Source organism: Labrus mixtus, chromosome 9, assembly GCF_963584025.1.
Source record: "Labrus mixtus chromosome 9, fLabMix1.1, whole genome shotgun sequence".
NCBI lineage: Eukaryota > Metazoa > Chordata > Actinopteri > Labriformes > Labridae > Labrus > Labrus mixtus.
The window spans coordinates 17,277,062-17,292,170 of NC_083620.1; the positions used below are offsets into that span (position 1 = coordinate 17,277,062).

General features: G+C 38.2%; 1 protein-coding gene across 3 annotated transcripts; it reads left to right on the forward strand.

Moving 5' to 3' along the window:
- Nucleotides 1-1,669: 1,669 nt before the first annotated feature.
- Nucleotides 1,670-11,907, forward strand: pde9ac (phosphodiesterase 9ac). 3 transcript variants are annotated; one of them, XM_061046611.1, is made up of 20 exons: nucleotides 1,670-1,822; nucleotides 2,176-2,350; nucleotides 4,236-4,306; nucleotides 4,849-4,926; nucleotides 5,243-5,286; nucleotides 5,405-5,459; nucleotides 5,741-5,811; nucleotides 6,116-6,203; nucleotides 6,297-6,378; nucleotides 6,486-6,560; nucleotides 6,659-6,745; nucleotides 6,838-6,942; nucleotides 7,151-7,233; nucleotides 7,500-7,656; nucleotides 7,771-7,884; nucleotides 8,132-8,236; nucleotides 8,361-8,489; nucleotides 8,585-8,680; nucleotides 10,183-10,265; nucleotides 10,954-11,907. In XM_061046611.1, exons 2-19 carry the CDS (start codon nucleotides 2,282-2,284, stop codon nucleotides 10,231-10,233), a joined length of 1,560 nt encoding a protein of 519 aa, XP_060902594.1. In that variant the 5' UTR covers nucleotides 1,670-1,822; nucleotides 2,176-2,281; the 3' UTR covers nucleotides 10,234-10,265; nucleotides 10,954-11,907. The 3 variants fall into 3 exon arrangements, with proteins under 3 accessions (XP_060902594.1, XP_060902596.1, XP_060902595.1); XM_061046613.1 differs by having other exon boundaries at nucleotides 10,189-10,265; XM_061046612.1 differs by lacking the exon at nucleotides 10,183-10,265.
- Nucleotides 11,908-15,109: the final 3,202 nt, after the last annotated feature.

Below are 15,109 nucleotides of genomic sequence, written 5' to 3' on the forward strand. Positions count from 1 at the left end.
TATCCTGAAATCTATCTTCTGTTACTAAAGGTGTGATGAGTCTTGTGGTTACATCAGCATATTAGAGCTGCCCGTTTTGATCTGAGCTTTGCTGTCTTTGTTCTATTTGAAACAAAATGTATTCGTCGGCACATGGGCTCATGAATATACATACAGCATCATGGACAGGGACATGCAAGCGCACAAATATGTGCATAATCACTTGTGGTTTACAGTCAATGGAGAAATTAAATGTCCTCTGATAATGAAAGTAAGCCATTCTTACTGGGCTTTGAAATAGCTTTTCATCTATTCGGATCTTCCGCTCTCTTTCAGTCATACAGTCTGACCGTCGTGTTTCAGTTCTCCTCCAGTGTAGCAGAGGAGCCTGGAAGCTTATTAAACCCTTGGGAGAAAGATCTAATCTGTGTGCATACAGTGCATGTGTATGAGTCTATCTGTAGGGAATAGGTATCCTATGAGTTGAATAGAGCTGATGTATGATGCTATCCAGCTCAAATTAATGACTTCCTTTCTCCTGCCTGGTCAAGCCTTCTCACTAATGTCCCTGTTCACACCAACCTGTTGAGCTGGTATTCCCAGTAGAGGAAGGTGTCTATATTGTTAGAAAGCTCTTATCTAGCCTATTCTAGTGTGTCTTGTCAGGACCTGCAGTGGTCCATTAAAGGTGGCTAACAGAGCAATGGCTTCTTTAAGTCAATGAAGTAGGGAGAGTGAATAGAGCTCTGCCAGGAATCATACATGGTGTATCTTGTTCAGACTGTAAAGTCCCAAAAGATCATTTTGGAATATGAAAATTCACTCAAATTTACTTAACAAGAATAAACCTATGATATTTGATTATGATGTGTGTTTTAACCTATATCTATTTAATTCTTGACTGAGTCCATTTGAAATTGTTGCCAAAAATAAAAAACACTTCCACATCCAATTTCCTCAAGTGTTCAGCTGAACTCATCTGACCAAACCATCTGCCGGACCTGCTCTCAACCATGAAGTGGATGAGTGGACTGGGGAAACACACACGCACACAAACACACACGCACACAAACACAAACACACACGCACACACACACACACACACACGCACACACAGAAACAGAAACACACACACACACACACACACACACACACACACACACAAACATGTCCATAAAAAAATAAAAAATACATATAAATCAATATGATATGCAAACAAACAAATGTATACATGAATACAGAACAGAATTAATGTATTTACACGAAATTAGGGACCAACTCGGTTAGAAGTGGCGTCCCCATGATAAGATATAATTTTCCATGTATCGTTGAGTGCTATAATCAACAATTTGTTTGTGCACTGCTGACCTTTAGGGCAAGTAATAATCAGTGTTTTCAATAGAACCCTGGTATAATACAATTTTAAAGCCAGGTTTCAATCTGATAACACTATAGTACACACTTTAGCTTCAATATTTGATCAAGCTGAATGTTTTTTCTCCTTTCATACCCAGTGAATTAGACTATGTAGATAAGGAACAGTGCAGGTAAGAGCCCTGCACCACTTAAGACATTAGGTTTCTTTTTTTTTCTCTCCATAGCAACCGTCTCTTAGAAACCATTAAGAGTGTCTGTTGTATTGATATTACTCCATGCCCCCTCAGCTCCCTCATACGTACCCTTCCTCACCTACACCATCACGCACATCCTCTCTCTCTCTCTCTCTCTCTTGCTGTAGCTCTTTCTTTTGTCTGTTTGTTTCTGAGCATGTGAGTCAGCTGCATCCTCAGCACCTGGGATTTATCCTTCAGTTTCCAGAGGGGGTAGCTGCATCGCTGACTCTGTGAGTTTTACACATTTGTTGCTGTTGATTTTTGTCAATTAAATAATTATTGCTTTATAAACTCTGTAAAGTTATGCTTTATATCTATATATATATATATATATATATATATATATACGTGTGTTACTCTACGTTTTGCATCAATACTCCTTTGCCTTTTTGTTTCCTTTTTACTAGAAATTTCCGAAAAGTAAAAAGTTTGTTATTTACATTTTGTTCAATTGCAAATCATAATCTGATGCTGTTTTTTTAATCTCTCCGTAGGTCATGACTTAGTGTTTTTATCAAGCATGTGTGCACTATCTTCTTGAATGAGAAAAAATATTATGTTTTCACCTCATCCATTTCTTTAGTGGCACCTCAGGAAAACACCCTGGTTACCGGCTCTGCAGGTTTGCTGATTGGGGCTCTATAAGCCAGAATCTCTGCAGGTGCATTAGAGAGGAGAGGGAGGTCAACATGGGCTCCAGCTCCTCCTCCTACGCCCCTAAAACCATTTACCTGGATGTAGATGGGAAAATACAAAAGGTGGGTCCAGTTCCAGGGTTTATTTAAAGAGATTTGTAATACTAAAAAAAAAAAAAAACATTTTTTATCATTTATTGTAAAATTATGTTCCCTCCTATTGTCAGTGAAGCATTTTGGCAGAAACATATTTTTACAATGTGTTTTCTGCTGAGTAGAATGGACATGTTGGATGTAGAAGAATATAGTTAACTTCACATAAATTCATAGTCTCGTAAATCTGAATATGATTAAGAACAAATGCAATGATTTCAATTACTTTATTTTTTTTTTTACCTTGCAATTAAACATTTTTACAAAGTTATATGATGAAAATAAACATTTGATATTTTACATTTGCTATCAAACACAAAATTAAAATATTTGGCAATACGACAATCCGATGAAATGCATTCTCCAGTTTGATAAAAAATATATTTTTATTAATGGGTTTATTTTAAAACCATCTCTACACAATTTTAACCACAGCAAATAATAAGTCCAGTTTGTAAGAACCCTTCTTATCACATGGCAGGTTTTCCCAGTGGACACACCTCACCTGCGAAGGTGCTTCAATTAGAAGCTGATGCAGAGCAGGTTGTGTTATAGGTGTTTCTGACATAATCAAACACCTGTTGTCAACAGCTTTAACTGTGGTGTTAAAGCTCTGGAGTATATGTGTGAAAATATGAATCAAGATCTATTTCTATCTTTACACGTTAATCAAGTTAAGACTTAAATCAGTGATGATATAGAAAAAAAACATGAACAGAATAATATGTCGGCTACTTATGTGAGCTTTTCAATCATAATGAGAGTAGAGGAACAGCTTTGAGAACATTTTAACAGTTGTCACAAATGGTTTAAAGCTTGAGTCTCATGTTTCAGCGTTCCTAACATTCAGAGAAATGGAGCACTTGTTGATCTGGTGATGTAGAGTGCGGTTCAAGTACAAAGCTGGAGATGACACATGTCTATTCAAGAGCCCCGAGCCCACGGCCTGAGGCTGAATGTTTGTCTGCTACACCTGCTCAGCTTGAGATGAAAGATCACAGTTTGTGAACAGGATTTCTGGGCTAGCACAGACTCCATGGGTAGATTTGATACTCTCTTGAGATATACTGTAATAAACAAGGCCTCTAAACTGGGCTGATTGCATAACAGGCATGGATAATTTTGCTCACAGTCCAGCTGTCCTTCTCTTCTTCTTATTGCTCTCTCTGACCTTACTGGTCAAGAGGGTGGTTCCTCTGTAGAGACGGTCGTCTCTCAACTGGAAGGTTGGGGGTTCAATCCCCTGCTCCTGACGTCACATGTTGAAGTATACTTATGCAATACAATGAACCCCAAATTGCTCCATCTGCATAGTCAGCAGCGAGAGAATGCATTTGAAATAGTAATAGTTGGGCACTTGTCGTAGCAGCCTCTATGTATAGGACACTACAAACACATTGTGTGTGTACGTGGTGTAAATGAGTTAATGTGAAATAGTGTAAAAAGCGTTTTAGGTGGTCAGAAGACTACGTATAAAGCGCTATACAAGTCCAACTCATTTACCATTCAACCATAATAAGGAACCGACTTTACATTCCCATGTGACACATTTGTCTGCAAGAGACATGAAATTTGATATCCTTTCCACGCTGACAGAACACAGAGGCCTTAAAGCAAAAGCACAGCAGCTGTTTGTGTGCAGGTGTGCTTCTGCAAAACATGGAAACAGATAGCTCTGTTAGCAATTTGTGGGTCACGGTTTGTTTTAATTTAAAAAATGTCTCTGATCAGTGAATTAACCCTCAATCAATGAAAATCTTGTGCTTCTGCAGTTATTTCATTAAAGTTAAAAAGATAAATGAAGGGAGCATTAGACTTGTTGCAGAGCAGGTTGAGAACCGTTTTGATTCCGCAGGTGGTGTTCAGTCGGCACTGCAGCCCATGTGACATCAAGGAGCTTCTGTGTTCCTCCTCCAACATACCCAGGTTGGTAGTTTTTTTCCTCCCTTTTTTGTTTTTGTACATCTATTAAGATTTATTCATATGCGATTACATCAGTCCCTATCTATGGCCATGGGAAGATTCTGCAAAGCAACCACTATTGTGCATTCACACTTAACCTGCATGTCATTAACCGTGCTAATGCAGACGAGGATAAGTGATGAGTGAACTCAGCTGCCCTTCAGTCGCATTACTTTTAATGCCAATGCAATGTTGGTATACTTGTCTAGAATATAAGGCTAATAAATGCACATATAAAGTTTAATATATAAGCCAAATTAAAGGGTGTAAAAAGTAAAAGGGTGCTATTTTTAAGAACTGCTGTCATAGCATAAATGCATGCTAAATTTCGATTTAACTTCAATGTCATATTGAACCTTCTCTTACCTCTCAGAAATAGTTGGAATGCACTTCATTTTCACTAGACTCAAACATTTTCATTGATAGTATATAAAGCATAAAAGAGAGTTATAAGAACGTACTGTCTTTCCTCTTCATATATTTTGTTTCTTTTACTCTCAATTCAGGAACACTGCTATCATGATGGTGGACCCAGAAGGGGCCTTGGTCTCCATTGATCCCACCATGCCCACCAACTCCCCAAAGTAACAAATGATGACGTTGGTTTTTGTAGTGATTATCACATTGTATGATTTCTGTCATCTTAGCTTTTTCAAACCTTCCCCTCATGTTACTGTTTTCCCCCAATAAATTTAATAAACTTAGGTCATGATTATTTAATGACATATCACTCTCACCTGAATAATAATTTAGAAGCTGTTTGAGATCTTTATGTACTAAATAATAAAAGCAAAACGTGATGTTTGAGGTGAAAACGGTCTGTCAAATGTAAATTTCTGCAGAGGCAATGTACAGAAAGTGTTCAGCTGATAAGTCATCATTTCTCCTCTGCTCTCACAGCTCTTTGTACAAAGTTGTCCCTCTGTCTACTGGTAATCTTGGAGGTAAATTGAGAGCAACAGTTTTATTTTTCTGTAGTCCACCGACACAAACAGATCATGTACAACAACAAATATAAAAGTGTAATTGCTGATGATAACCTGGATTTAATTATCTCTGCAGATAAGGAGGACATGTTTCAGAACGTGCTCTCCCAGGTGGCTGATCAGTTCAGCAGGTAACACCTCTGTTGTTTATGTTATGTTGTGTTATGTTATTGCTGAAGCCTGCCCGCCCTTCTACTCTCACACATACCTCACACACACATACCTGGCAGCACTGACTCTCAATGATAATACATGCTGCTACCCACAGAGGCACGTTAAATCAGGCAATACGATCTTTCACCATTTTGTCGGCCCCATTACAGTCTTATGTTGTCCTTAAATTGCCAGTGGCCCATATGAAATCTTTGTCATTCATTCCCACCCCCTTCCTAATCACACTTTCTGATCACAGAGCTTTTCGCATCAACGAATTGAAGACTGAGGTCACCAACAGGCTAGCAATGCTGGAGAAGAGAGTCGAACGTGAGTGGTACAATTTCCTGTACAATTTTTAAACATCCATAAAATAAGAAATTCAGCTAATGGAAAAAGATTCTGTAAGCCAGTGATTCCCAAAGTATGGTGTGGGATCCCTTGTGGTGGCCTGAAGTTATGACGGGGTGGCTTAACAAAAAAACAATCATTGATATTGCAAAACATGGACGTTTTTCACTGCTAGCAAAGCATGGACATTTTTGTGAGAGGACTTCCAGGTAAATGTAAGGCTAAAAACCAGTAGTAAAAGTTGGTGAACCACTGCCTTAGCTTTCTTGTTGTCCTCTAACAGTGGAGGGTTTGAAGGTGGTCGAGATCGAGAGGTGTAAAAATGAACTGAAGAAGCTTCGAGATGAGATGACTTCAAGAGGTGGTGGCAGGTGAATAAAAAAGTTATAGATATATAAGTGAAATGGTACAGGAAAACAAATCATTGATTTTGTTGATTGAATTTTCTTCTCTTTTAAATTCAGAGTAAACTGTCCATGCAAATACAACTTCTCAGACGACGGAAAGAAGGTCACTCCTAGACGAGATGTCCCCAATTACCCAAAGGTATGTCCACCAGGACTAATACCTTAATTACTGTTCGATAAAGTTAACTTCATTCATCTGTACAGAGTCTTTTGAAGTTCTGATGGCCTTCTTTATTGGCATTACAGTACACACTGTCTCAGGAGACTATCGAGGCACTCAAGAAGCCAACATTTGATGTCTGGCACTGGGAACATAACGAGGTTTGCTGATATTGCCTCTAAAAAACTCAATCAGCTGTTTCCATTCCATGTTAACCCAAGAGAGTCTACAGTTCTTGGCTCTTCTTTTGTGGCTGCAGATGCTGAGTTGTTTGGAGTACATGTACCATGACTTGGGACTGGTGAAGGAATTCAACATGAACCCCATTACGCTCAAACGCTGGCTGGTGAAGCATACTTTATTTGTACACTGCTTTGTTGGCTGAATCTACTTCACTTTGAAAAGTCACTCACTCAATGAAAATTCTTCTCTCTTTAGTTGGCAATTCAGGAAAACTACCGTATCAACCCTTTTCACAACTTCCGTCATTGTTTCTGCGTCAGTCAGATGATGTATGGGATGATCCACCTCTGCGACCTACAGGTACAGTGCAAGCTTTTTGATAAGGGTTCATGCATGCATGTCAAGTTCATTACACGAGGGAATGATCCTCCATGTTCACCACAGAAAACTGTCAGAAATCCACCCACAAAATGACACAGTCATACTTCTGTAGAATCAAATAATACATTTTTCACACTAATAGTCTTTCCGTTTGTATTACGGTAATTTACATTTATCATGTTTCCAGGAGAAGCTGACTCTCACAGATATGGGCATCCTAATGACAGCTGCGGTGTGTCATGACCTGGACCACCCTGGCTACAATAACACGTAAGACTCACTGTCCTTTCTGTAGAGGTGTTGAAAGAAAGGGTAATGCGGATGCCCATTGACCCCAGTCTGTTTTGACATCTTCTGCACAACACTGATGTCAGTGAACTGTGAAACTAGTTCAGCATGAAGAGAGTGTAGGTATGAAAACATTCAGATTATCACCATGTTTTTGTCAAAGGTTTCAGACAGGCGAGGATTGTCAGGTAAGCTTTATATGAATTAACTGTCCATCCATGCATTCACCTGTGTCATCCATCCATCAGTTACCAAATCAATGCCCGCACAGAGCTGGCAGTGCGCTACAACGACATATCCCCCCTGGAGAACCACCACTGTGCCGTGGCCTTCCAGATCCTCTCTCTGCCGGAGTGCAACATCTTTGCAAATGTGGATCCAGAGGCGTTTAAACAGATCCGACAGGTGAGATGAAAAGCTCTAGTATTTACATGTAACTTTGAAGACTATGTGGGTTATATCACATAAATTAAGTCACATTAATTAAATCTCAGCTGTTTTTTTTATATATATTTCCAGGCGATTATCACCCTCATTCTGGCCACAGACATGGCCAGACACGGGGAGATACTAGACTCCTTCAAGCACAAAGTGGACAACTTTGACTTCACCAATGAAGAGCATGTGACTTGTGTACGTATACATTATGGCTGATAAGATCAGCTGTTTACTGCCCTGCACATTCAAGATGTGTCCTCAACATTCCTTTATCTGTCGACTTTTCCAAACAGATTGTATTAATGTAATTGGAAAAGTAGATACAAGAATACACTAGATGTCCTGAAAAAAGGTTATCCACTTTAATGATAATAATGCTTCTTATCCTGGTTTTGTTTGGAGTACTGCATGCTCGCTTTGACAAGTGTGTGTATGATTGCAGCTGAAGATGGTTTTGATCAAGTGCTGCGATATTTCCAACGAAGTGAGGCCAACTGATGTCGCAGAGCCTTGGGTGGACTGCCTGCTGGAGGAGTACTTCATGCAGGTGACTAAAATAAAGACATTTCAGGTTGACTGATGAAGGACAGAGTACATTGTGAGAAGAATACAGCTGATTTTGTTACATTTTTCAGTATAACATGAAAGTATTCCACTTGTGTGCCTCCCAGAGTGACAGGGAGAAGTCGGAGGGTCTCCCCGTGGCTCCCTTCATGGACAGAGATAAAGTCACCAAACCCACAGCTCAGATCGGATTTATCAAGTTTGTTCTCATCCCAATGTTTGAGACTGTCATGAAGGTAAGATAATGTGTGTACAAGTGTTCCTCGATAAATACACAAACTGATAAACAAGTGGGCCTAGGGCCTAATGCTTTCACTGTGTTGTCCAACAGCTTTTCCCTCAAATAGAGGAGATCATGGTTCAACCTTTGAGAGACTCTCGTGACCACTACGAGGAGCTGAAACAGATCGATGACGCTATGACAGAGGTAGAACCTATTCTATCAATCTATCTATCTATCAATCTATCTATCTCTATCACTCTCTCTCTATCTATCTATCTCTATCACTCTCTCTCTCTCTCTCTCTATCTATCTATATCACTCTCTCTCTCTATCTATCTATCTATCTATCTCTATCACTCTCTCTCTCTATCAATCTATCTCTATCTCTCTCGCTTTCTCTCTCTCTCTCTCTCTCTATCTATCTATCTCTCTCTATCTATCTCTGTGTAATCCCCTGACACTCAGCAAAATTGAGCAATTAGTAGTAAATGTGTGCTTGTTTGGTAAGTAGCATAGCTAAAGTCACTACGAAATGAGTCAAACACACATCAAACACACATCAGTTCCCAGCTGACATCTCACATGTAGGATTGTTTTTGATGTAATACTGAAAAGCTGTAGTAAAAATGGTTTGGACATCAGTGTTAGTGTTAGTTAGAGACATTTTCTGAGTGAAACTACACATGTTCTTTTTATGGAAGAGATGAGAAGTATTATCATTTCTTGTTCAGGGGGCTAGCTACAGCTAGCTGCAACATGTTAGCTAAGCTTAGTATAGCAAAGACAGGAAACACCAGGTAACAGCTAGCACTTAATTATATCTGAAATATCTAATCTAGAAATTAAAACAAAAAACAAAAAAACAATTTCTGTGTTAAATGACCAGTGTGTGAAAGTCAGAGGGCCATACTTGCCTAAAGGGATCATGATACTAATAAATACACATGTTTTTATAAGTGTAGAATCACCTGAAAGTAAAGTAACCTTAGAACCTTAGAACTAACTTTCTATCATAAACACAGTGACAGTATGACCTTTTCCACTCAGTCTGCCATGTTGAACCGCCATGTTTCTACAGAAGCCATGAATGGACAATCCAGCTAGCTAAGCTGTTTTAGCATGTGTGTATGTAGCAGCTTCATCAGCATAAATTTTCAGGTTTATCTTTTTAACTCTGCTGGTAGATCATTGATGTATTGATTAAACAGTAAGGGGCCTAATACAGAACCTTACATCTATTGTCACATCACGTGGCTAGTCAATGGACCGTTATCTTTTACACATTGCTCCCATATGACGCTAGAGTTAAAGATGGCTAATTAAATCTGTAGAAAGTAATCAATGCTTATAATCATAACATTGTGACCAGATTCTTTCTTTGGGGTTTTAGTGATTTATCAAACTATTAATCTTTGCTTTTTCTTAAGGCTTCTATCATGCAGTAAAATGATATGAGCTCAGGGTGTATTATGTCCCAACATCCCAAATAAAATTTGGTTTGAAAAATGGTAATAAAGCAGGTTTACTGCTGTAAGGAGGAATTATGTAAACCACAAATCAAATCAATCTACTAAGTTCAAGCTATTTAACTGGGCCGGGCATAAAACAAACAGAACAATCAGTGATGCACCTTGTTTTTAGCTGGGTGGGGTCACACTTGCATCAAACCACTTGCTAACATAAAGGTGTGTCTTTTGTTCAATGAGGCACAGAAGAAAAAAACTGAAAATATGTCATTAGGCGGGAAGAAGAAGTAAACTCTGCAGTGAGTGAGTCCAGTGGTATATGTGTAAGTAAAAGACACTGACTCCTTGGTTGTGCTTAAGTGTTAGTTTAATGAGTGCACTCTGTCTCTGCCTCTCTCCTGCCTCCTCACAGCAACGCTGCTCTTTACTGTAGCCAGATCTTTATGAATGAGCAGCACTTATATCACTTTGGATTCCCCACTAAAATAAACAAAATAAACAAGACATTTAAATTGTTTTACCTGAGCCTAATATAAATAAGGATTAAACTAATAACATAGGCACATTTTTTGAGTCTGTATAAATAACAGAAATGTTATGATGGCGGAAACTAAAGTGCTGAAATTGCTGCTCATTTTTTTCCCTCTGATACAACATGTATCCTTTTTTTTAAGTGACAACATACTAAACCCTCTTTTCTGTCATGTTATCTTGAACTTTTCCACGGATATGGACTGAAGTTGTCTCTGGACTCTGAGTAAGTTTTGACTTTCCACAAACAGGAAGGCCATTTCTCACTCATAGCTCTGAAGAGACAGCTTCATTCCAACAGTCTTTGTTTGTCGTTGGTGATTACCACCCTGTCTTTGGCGGTCGGGCATGGTTTGTGCTTATCTAGGCACAGCTCTCGGTTAATGAGTTGATGTGTAAACCTAGTTTTTAGTTTTTGCTTTCCTCCTCAACATGCTGCTGTGTCTCTCCGCCTCATCAAAGCCTTTATTTCCTCTGCAGGGGTCTTCTTTCGTGTTCAAATTAAGGGCAGACTTTAAAAAACCTGACTGAGGCTTCAGTGAAGACGACCTGCGCCACTCCCAGACGACAGATGGATCAGCCGGGAGAGAAACGAGACTTCATGGCTACATACTGAACTAAACTTAGGCGTCAATATGGCGTATCTTGAACTTTGACTTAGACTTTTTGCACTGGATGTAACAGAGAGGGACCCTGCGACCTCTCTGCATATTTAAGGTGTTTATGTTGTTCTCTCTACTTTTCTCTTTTCATAGTGACTCAAGGGTGTGAAGGGCCAGTTTTTTCCAAAAATACAAAAAAAAAATTACAGGTTGATTACCATGCATTTTGAAAGTATAAAATGGCAGCAGATAAAGCCTCATGTAGCAAATGTTTAGTAAAACAGTAAAACATTTCTGCAAACATAACCATTTGTTTCTTCCCAATTCATTAGAAAAACTGAAATGCACCAAAGTGGGATGTTTTCACCTCAATGTAGCAATATATGTTTGACTGATATGATGCACTGAGTGTTTTCCGTATAATTTGCACCTCATTTTCTTATTTGTTCACACACAAAAAGCAGTTCAATAAAACAGCATAAGTCTCTGTGTGTTCTTTAACCTCCATTTATAATAAAGCCACGCAGTAGAGCGTTTTACCCAAAGTCTGACCGAGTTGAAGATGTTGAAAGGTTTGTTAGATTACTAAAAAAAAAAAATTGCAATAACAACGAGTGAAGCAGGATGTATTTGATGCTGAAGAATATCAAGTGGAAAAACTCCTGCTGACTGTGTCCTTATAATACCAAAATACAGAAATGATTACGCAACTACTGGATATAAACTGACCTCTCGTGTGCTTTGAATGCCTGTACGTGACATGTGTTATATACTGTAGATAAACATTTAATTTGATTTCCCCCCCCGGATAATAAAATTTGCACAAAACTTTTTTTGTAGAGCTTTTAATTGTGTTACACAATCTTCACCTGTTCGCTCATTTGTCATGTAGATTGATCTGCTGCAACACAGGATTAGAAGCTATTCTGATTTTACAATTACAGGAATTTAAAGATGTTCTTAAATGATCAGAAGAATCAGTAATATTGTGAAACTAAGAGCCAAAAAAATGTAGTACAAAACTTACACTTGAACTCTGATAATGTGTTATTAGACTGAAACAGACTGCAGTAAGTGCCTTTTTAGTTCCCTGTGGTCGTGTATACTGGTTATTCTATATAGCTACTAATTCATCATATAGCTATTATGAAGTCAAGAATGTAAACACAGACATACTCACATTAGTTCAATCTTAGTTCAAGATTTTTTTTACTTTAATGTTTTTTGTACATCTTGTTTTACTTGTCACAAAACATTGCGTAACATTTTGTACATGTACGGTTAGACTTTTGAGTGTCCTACATTGATACATATTTTTTAAGCCAAGGATGTGTTTGTATGCACATAACATCTCAACACATTCTCTTTCATTTTCCATAATAAGTCTGCATGAACTTCATATCCCTAATTGTTGCGCATTCCTGCTACCCCATGTGACCATCATCCCGATTCAGAAGAATTTTATTGCCATATTTTAAACTCGGGGGCAAGTATACAGTCGACATGTGTTGAAATATGACTTTTTATCCTGTTGTGTACCACCCAAAGGTGCCACTTATTTCAGCCTGTGTCACGCCCACCTCCTCAGTCTCTAAATACACCTTCCCTTTCAGATCTGGGTGGTTTTCCTCCAGCTACTCCACAGTGTTGTGTTTCTTTTGGCAATATGTTGGCAATATGTTGCCTCACCTGTTGGCCTCATCTCACACACCCAAAAACCACCTGCACAGCTCTAATGAAATCCCTTAATAACAACAAGAAACACCTAGTATGAATCACCTGATGCTCTCCTGATTCTGCCTTTTTAGTTTAGGTTTGTTTGTGCATAACAAAATCAATGAGGAGAACTATAAACTTGATTGTTACTCCTTGGATTTTGTGCTTAACTTGCTTCTTCTGAACAAATCTGATTTTTTGTGTGTACATGACTATAATCCTACATGAACGTTAATGACCTCAAAGCAATACAAAAAGAACCCTGTAGAGCACAGATTGTGGATGAGATATGAGAAAGTGAGCAAACATATTGGAGCGTTTGAACTACTATAATTACCCAACACAATGTCCTCATGGCATGACAGTGTATTGCCAATGACTCGTAGAAACGCTCTGATTAAACAACACGCTGTCTTATCATAAAGGGATTCTGCACAGCACTCAAAGATTCAATCAGTGCAAGACACAAATAAAAGGAGTGACAAGTTGAAACAATGTACACCACTTTTATTAAAACTCCCTCTCTCTCTCTCCCTCTCTCTCTGTCTCTGTCTCTGCTAGTCTTGTTGTTAAGTCCCTCCAACCCTCAGACTGTCTTTACCTTTTCAGCATCTACATCAAAAGATTCAAACGCTTTTATGGTTTATGGTTAGAGTAACTGATATCCATTAGTCATTGTTGTGTGAAAGTGAATACTGTATCTTTCACAAAAGCACCCCGATGGTTGTTAAAACAGCGTTTCATTTTTCTTTCACCAGCTTTGCATGATATTAGACCTCAGCATGCAAAAGAAGGTGTGGCACGTTTGAGGTGACATTTGAAAAGGGGTTTTCTACATGATGCACACAAAAACAAAGCCACGATAGCAGTCATATTATTTCAACATTGCAATGGCGTAAGTTTAAAGGTAGGTAATCCACAACACAATAACTTTTTTAAACAGCCACCAAAGTGGCAAGGCACGTTTATAGATCACTGTTCATGCATAGAGCGATTCAAAGTGCTTTACAGCGTTAAAACAAAACATTTATAACATGTTTTTGATACTATATAAAACATAACTTTGAAACTTTGGGACTTGGAGCATTCAGAACATGTTATGTCATTATGTATGTGATTACTTGCCTCTAGAATAATGAAGTTTTGTTCATTAGATCAAATTCATCATTTTATTTTATCAATTGTATCTAATGAACAAAACCCTGGTTATATATTTTGATGATTTTCCTTCATTATCACCTTTTGTTGCTATAAAATTGACTGTTTTCTAACGTTACACATTCATTTTTTACAATAGTTTCATCAGCCTGAAGGAGAAATAATGACTGAGCAATGCCAATACCAAACCATTTGCACTAAAGTGTTAGTGAGTCACTGATTTGGTTTTGCATTACCATCATGTTGGAAAAATCACAAGAACAAAAAAGAGAAGGGAGTAGAGTTTGAGATATCCTGACTGTGAGTTCGACTTTTAACTGTCAGTCAAGTTTTTTACACAAGTAGAGATTTGTTCAGACTTTGGGAAGCTTCTTCTGGACGCATAGGATTGATAATTCTACTGTTAGAACAAGAGGACTGGTACTCCTTGGGGAGAGGAGCCTCAATTTCTTTGACTATAATATGACATACTCTTTTTCATATCATTTGAACACTATTAATGTATTTATTTTATTTAACATATTTAGACCTGGTCAACGTTTGGACAGTCCTTAGATCAATTTAGGTAATATTCTACTTTTCCACTTGGTGATAACAACGTTAGAAATGTATAAATCCAACTCAAAATGGCTTTAATTGTTCTTTTTTTGTTATACTCACTTCATATATTTATGGTTTTGTTAATCTAGTTTCAGTACATGGCCTCAGGTTGAATTCAGAGTTGAGTTTTGTTGGTTTGATTTACAGTATTATTAATACTTGCGATCCTTTACAAATCCCTGCACCATTATTAGTGGCTGTCAAAAGTAATGATCTGAGCGGGTCCCACCCACAGCTTTAACAGCACAGGTGGTCTAACAAACCCGAGTCTGAGCCAAGGGGAAAGTTGAAAACACTAGGAGAAACGGAGAGGTAATTTGATCCCACTTTAGTCTTTCTATCTAGTTTGATTGCAGCTTATCAGATGAAAAGCTGTGAGAAAAAAAGTTAAAGGAATGTTGATCAGATGTGATAAAATATTCAGCTTGCAAAGCAGCACGGAGAAGGGAGGGGAAAAGCATCCACTGTCTGTTGTGTCTGCAATGCTATTGATCTGTAAATGTGAACCTGTTTTGACTTGAGGATTGTAAAGGCAAACATTCGGAGTTTACGGGAATTCT